At 37.2% G+C, this 6,553-nt stretch overlaps 1 protein-coding gene across 1 annotated transcript; it reads left to right on the forward strand.

Moving 5' to 3' along the window:
• Window positions 1-2,936: 2,936 nt before the first annotated feature.
• On the forward strand, window positions 2,937-5,037 carry LOC127535833 (beta-1,3-galactosyl-O-glycosyl-glycoprotein beta-1,6-N-acetylglucosaminyltransferase-like). Its single transcript, XM_051954722.1, has 4 exons — window positions 2,937-3,265; window positions 3,383-3,476; window positions 3,850-4,254; window positions 4,379-5,037. The coding sequence occupies exons 1-4, from the start codon at window positions 2,937-2,939 to the stop codon at window positions 4,862-4,864; spliced, it is 1,314 nt and encodes a 437-aa protein (XP_051810682.1). The 3' UTR covers window positions 4,865-5,037.
• The last annotated feature ends 1,516 nt before the right edge of the window (window positions 5,038-6,553 follow it).

The raw sequence follows: 6,553 nt of genomic DNA on the forward strand, positions 1-6,553 counted from the left end.
TTGTACAATGAACGTGGTGTTTTTAGATGTCAGTATCAAGCAAATTACATCCATGTATTATTAACAACTTTTAGAATGACAAAAAGAATCATATCGGATCGTATTGGCCGATCCTGAAGGCTGCGGTATCGATATCGGTATCGGATGTGAAAAAGTGGTATCGAGCCATCCCTAGTTCTGATCAAAGCAGGGGCGGAGCTAGACCATTTTCAGGGGTGCTTGAGTACCCCTTAATTTTTTTAAGCACCCCTAGAATTATTGGGCGTTATTTATTTATGTTTAAATAAATGCTGAAATAATTATTAACAATGTTATTTATTTTACTGTTTCAAACCAAATGTAAAATCTGGCAAAGTTCTCCCTAATTTGACCCCCCCCCCCCCTTTCTGGATAATGGTTTGATCCATTAAGAGAGCACAAGTTCCCCTCTACTCTGCCGCTGCGCTGAATGCTGCTCCCACCCCTGTGTGCGTGTGATGGATCGGGCAGAGAGATTGACAGGCTAGCCAACAGAGCCAGCAACTGCAGGTGACTGCAACATTTACTTGGTATTTATACCCTGAAGTGAACTCACAAATTTGTCCATGAAATCTGCATTTATAAGCCTGAGTTGTCTAAACAAATAATCCAGCTAGCTAGCTTGCCTTCTAGCTAGCGAATTTTACTCGTTTAGCCTCGCAAATCACAAAATGGAGCAAGCAATGCTTATGGCATGCCAAACATGAAGGTGAAAAAAGGCCATTGTAATTTCACACTGGTGCCAAATCATTGTTTTATCAATGTGTTGTTTGTAGGCCGACCGTCACAATGGATATTAGGGCATTTTTTCCCAAGAAAACTCCAGCAAAAGCTTCAGGTAAGGTTTGGGGGGCAAAGCACAGAACACGAGCGGCGTTACTGCTTGTGTTCAAATGTTTATTTTGTGGTGTTAACTCAATTGCTAGCAGACATATTTTGAAAATCAAACTTCAAACGGTCAGCATTTTGAGAAGGACTGTTTTGACTGTTTCTTGAACCAACGAATAGTATCTAAGAGAATGACTGAGCTCTGTTATGAATGCAGAAGAACTGGGTGAGCCGTCGCTTAACATTGGTCAGTTGTAACCCCCCCCCGCCCAAGAGCTGAAAGTCTAAAACCGCCCCTGGATCAAAGGTTCTTTATGATTTCAAAATATTGTGACACAGTAAATTTTTATGATCCACTTTGACCAATGAAAATTTAACAAGTTGATCCCGGTTGAAACCGGTTGCTCAGAAACTGATACTAATTTAACTTGTCTATGTGGCTGTCAAAAAACTAGTTTCCACCTTTTGCCAATCACTTGTTCAGACTCTGCTCTGTTCAAGTGATTTCTAGCACAAGTACTTTGCTTTGACTTGAGAGACGACTCAGAGTTTGTTTGTTTTTTCATTTTTGAGAAGTCAGGACTCCACTGAAGAATTTTCCTGACATAAAACATGACAGAGGGGGAGCAAATTGTGGTGGAATATCCTCATATGATTTGGTAAAAAAATATATTTTTATTCTCCTATTCATTATCCAATAAACTGTTTGTTAAGATGGATGTTTTCTTTCTCACTTTGAAAAATGTTATGTCTTGAAAATCTGACTTGCCTCTCAAAAAAAATGATCAGACAAGAAAAAGTATACCAACTGTTTTTTTTTGTTTTTTTTTGTCATATAGAATGAAAAGGGAAAGAGATGAAGGCAGAAGTGTCGGATCACAGGTAGGAAGAATTTACTTGTTCTATTCTTTAAGAATGTGATTTATGTCCATATATCATTTTAATCAAATGAACTGATTTTATCTCAGGCTGTCTTCCAGTTGTGGGGAATGAGCTTTTATATATTTATATAAATAGTCTTAAAGGTTAGCCAAGCAGTTTAAAACAAATGTGTCATCTAAAGAGAATTAAATGTACAAATAAGAGAAAATATTGCTCAGTTTAAGTTACAGAAATGTTTGGAAGAACCTGTTGTCTTTACCCCTTACAAGCAATGAAAAAGATGAGTTAACTGATATCAAGTATGCTCCCTCAAAGCTAATTTCATTGTCTTGAAGCATGATATCAGTGGTGAAGATCCTTCTTTCTAAATAGAGCACAAACTTAGTTTTATGTTCAGCTAAATGTTTTACGACTGCAGATAAAAATAATAAATTCTTGTGATATCTTTGCTCAGTATTTCCAGGGGTAAGGCAGCACATGAAATAAAAATTAATTGTAAATTTACAAAGATACAACTATACTTAATACTGTAACTTAAGTGATATCTTATCCTTGTAAAAGCTAAACTTCTGGTTTGGAAACTTTTTGAGTAAACATAAGTGTACAGTTATGTGAAGAAGCAGCACATTATTTGAACTTTAGAAGGCTGAAAGGTGTAGCTTGCCTCTGGTTTTTCTTTTCTGTTTCTTTTCTGCTTTTATACTGGTGCTTTCATAATGACACTATTTTTGATTGCATACCATTACCAGAAACAGTTAATGTCAACAATAATGTTCCTATAAACATTTATACCTTTATATATATTGGAAGGGTTTGACAGAAGAATGGATGTGTTCATATCTTTTTTTTTCCAGGGGAAATATGGACTAATCTGCCTGACTTGAAACTGAAAGGAACTTGTCCACACATTTTTAAACATTACTGCAAACACATTTATTAAAGCTTTGTAGCACGTAGCAAAGAGAGGAAAAACAACTACACTGGTGTCAGAGAGCATTGTCTCCATTGCACAATTTCAGCTTAATTTTTTGATTTAAGTCTAAGTTGGTGACAAACAGATCCATACTGCATATGCCATGATATTGTATTGATTTGTTTCTTAGTCTTAGACACATAATGTTTCACAGACAAAAAAATACATTAAGGACTGTGGAATACATTTCAAAACTAATATAAGTTGCAGTTGAACAACATACAGAATTCACACGATGAAAACACTGAGGTTGAAGTTCTCTAAAATAACGCGGTTATTGAAACAAGGTCGACTGTCCCCGTTATTGAAGCTCACTGTTGTACTGGGATCAGTGTGGATGCTTTACCTACTCAGTGAACTGAGAACAGACTGGAGTCTTAACTACAGTAAGTGGGAGTATACAGATGTTGATGGCGGTCCGGAGAAAGAGTGCAACTGTTCTGCAATCCTGCAAGGAGAGACGAAGGCAGTGGAAAAGGCCAAATTACTGGCCCTCTCTGAAGACTTCCGCAAGAGAGTTCGGATCCCTGATGAGTATTACATTAATGCAGCCAAAGACTGCAGGTGTGTTGCTTTAAATCACAGCCTTCAGTAACTGTTGAACTCTAACTCATTACTGAAAGTTTGAGTTTAAGTAAAATCCTTGAGTAGTATTTGTTGTTCAAAATTGTGCTTCTACAGGAACTTCAAGTTAAGCAGGAAATACTTGACATTCCCGTTAAGCAAAGAAGAAGAGGAGTTTCCTCTGGCTTACTCTATGGTGGTCCATCACAAGGTATGCAAACACAGAAGCCTGAATTCAAATGTATATAAACTTAAAAGACTGTTCAGTAGGTCTACAGTACAGCTGTATTATGTCTTTCATGACTGTGGAGGAAGTGTTGCAAAGTCTGGAAAACTATCCTTCAGGAGGAAGATTGTAACTGACATATAACTGGCTGTGGAATTTTGAATCAAATATAAAATTTGAAAGTGGACATGTGAAGGTACAGGGATCTAATAAATGACTCTGTTGAGCTGCATTATGAGAAATATGAATCCACCTTTTGTGAAACTTGTCACATCATTCAGGAAGTACCCCTTTAAACTGATGCATAAATGAAGCAAATCATTCAATCATTGATTGTTTTTCTCTCCATTTACTTCAGGTGCAGAATTTTGAGCGACTACTGCGAGCTATTTATGCACCTCAAAATATTTATTGTGTCCATGTGGACAAAAAATCAGAGAGCTCAGTCTTTGCTGCCATCATGGCCATCACCTCCTGTTTCCCAAATGTCTTCATGGTCAGACGGCCTGTCAGTGTGGTCTATGCAGCCTGGTCACGAGTCCAGGCTGACCTTAACTGTATGGCTGATCTTTATAATGCCAGCACAGAATGGAAATACTTGATCAACGTTTGTGGCCAGGATTTCCCTCTGAAAACCAATTTGGAGATTATACAGATGTTGCGTTCATTGAAGGGTCAAAACAACATGGAGTCAGAACAAATGTCAGCTGGAAAGAAATGGAGGGTGACAAATGTTCATGAGCTAGTTAATGAGGAAATTAAGGTAATTTGGAGATTTTTTACATACCTCGATAGATGAAGTACCTTTGTCATTGTAGAAATGTTCTATTCAGAGTGACCTCACTGACTGTTACCATCATAATAATGTACTATGTTTACTTTCTCAGCGGACAGGAAAGCAAAAAGAGCCACCGCCCTTCAACCTGCCCATGTTTTCAGGAAATGCCTACATTGTGGTCACTCGAGGTTACATCCGCAGTGTGTTGGAAGATGATCGAATACAGATGCTGATAGAGTGGGGCAAAGACACCTACAGTCCTGATGAGTTTCTCTGGGCAACCATTCAACGAATGCCTGGTGTTCCTGGCTCAACAAGGCCCCATAGTAAATACGATATGACAGATATGAATTCAGTTGCTCGGCTGGTGAAGTGGCAATGGCATGAGGGTCCACAGGATTCCCTGGAAGCAGTGTATTCAGAATGCCATGGTCAGCATGTGAGGGGGGTATGTGTGTATGGTGCTGGAGACCTGCAAGGGATCATAGCTCAGCCTCACCTCTTTGCCAACAAGTTTGACATCAACATAGATCCCATTGCCATCTACTGCTTGGAGAAATACCTGAGACAAAAGGCGTTGGCTGAGTTACATTAGGTGGAGACTTCTGTGTCACCCCAGAATCAGCCAGGGAAGGGGGTGCTTGGCTCCCAACAATGTCAAGTCAAGTCAGTGGTACATACCAAAGTAGCAGGACCCAATGTTGCACAACAGAAAATTTTTGAAGTGTAACAAGATTATCAATTACTCAATTCACTCCCTGGTGGGCAGACAGCATATTTTATTTGTATAAAGACTGAAATCATCAACCATGTAAACAATTTTTTAGGTATATGCTGGTAGTTATACGGTTGGAGAAGACTAGATATGCTGTTACACTGACATGGCAATCTTTCCTTAGCTGTGTTGATGTTTTAGGCTCTGATAATGTGATAACCAGTTTGGACTTTGTCTTTGGTATATATATATATTTATGTGTAATAACAGTGTTGGAACAAGAACAACAAGAAGAATCACTGATATGTTAGTATCCAAGAGAATAGGATGCATTGTTCTGGCCTCCTGACACCTTCCTGTTAAATGTTTTTCTTTTACCTGATTCTTCCATTACTTTTTCCATGCATAGTTTATGATGTATTTCCTGTAAATGTCATCTATGGGTGGAGGGAGGGGGATATTTATTAGTCCAAACATGTTTCTACACTGAATTGTCAAATTGCATTAACAAAAGTTCAGAAACAGATCTAATCCAAAGTTATGAAAGCTGCTTACTTTACAAAACATTGGATTTGTCTGTGACAAAAGATAATTAGAAGAGATATATTTCAACTAAGTATATTTGCATTTTAATGATACAAACTACAATGATAAAAATCCAAAGCTGTTGCTGTTAGTCTAGCAGTCTGTTTAATAATTTCATCCATCTACTAAATAATGAGATGGTAAAACACGTGCTAGTTTGATTTCTGGCCATTCAACTGCAAAATATATGGAAAGAAATAGAATTTCTAAAGGAACAATTGGTTAGGAGAATATCCAAGTAATACAAATAAAGGTGGTTGGTTGTAACAGTTGGGGATCTGTCATGAATGATTTATTTGTATCCACTTTGATATTTCCAAGTATTTTCATTGATTTGTGTCAATGAGGTTGAAATATTTTCACTGATTCACTACTCTAAAAAATGAAAAGAAAGAAAAAAGAATGGGACGAATACACCTTTAATTAAGTAAATCATGTTACATATTATACATCAAATGAATACCGTGCAAGCAGCAAACGTACAAATTTAAGAAACCACACAGAAATGTCGACATGTCTCAACCTGCACAGTGTACATTGTCTGTACTGTATCTCTCGAACTGTCAATACACACAAAGAATTTCTGCACCACACCGCAACAAATTATCTTTGTCTGTCTCTTGTATATACAGATGTAGAACTGGACAAACTTTATTGTGGTGTCAAGTCAGAATTATCTCCAGTTGTAACAACTGAATGCATGCAACGCATGACTGCAGATAATTAGGGTCCGAGTGCCGAACAGTGCAACGACCATTTTTTGTGTAAACAAACACAAATCTAAAAAGAAATTAAAAAGTTAAATAAATTAATTTTGATGGATTGTAATAAATTCTCTTTTGATGTGCCGTAAGTAGATGGACAATAGTGCTTTTATTGTATTATGTCGTGTTGTAAATGTATTATGTATAGATATGTATTTTTTTGTTTTTCCTTCTTTTGTTTTTTTGTTTTCTGACTGTTGAATTTAAATTATTGTGGACT

The sequence above is a fragment of the Acanthochromis polyacanthus genome, chromosome 10 (genome assembly GCF_021347895.1).
Source record: "Acanthochromis polyacanthus isolate Apoly-LR-REF ecotype Palm Island chromosome 10, KAUST_Apoly_ChrSc, whole genome shotgun sequence".
Classification (NCBI taxonomy): domain Eukaryota; kingdom Metazoa; phylum Chordata; class Actinopteri; family Pomacentridae; genus Acanthochromis; species Acanthochromis polyacanthus.

Bases quoted from the DNA above. Each gene is read 5' to 3' on its own strand.
- LOC127535833 (XM_051954722.1), top strand. From the start codon at position 2,937: ATGAAAACACTGAGGTTGAAGTTCTCTAAAATAACGCGGTTATTGAAA. The intron at 3,477-3,849 runs GTATGCAAACAC...CATTTACTTCAG, and splicing joins CTATGGTGGTCCATCACAAG to GTGCAGAATTTTGAGCGACT. The intron at 4,255-4,378 runs GTAATTTGGAGA...TTACTTTCTCAG, and splicing joins TAGTTAATGAGGAAATTAAG to CGGACAGGAAAGCAAAAAGA.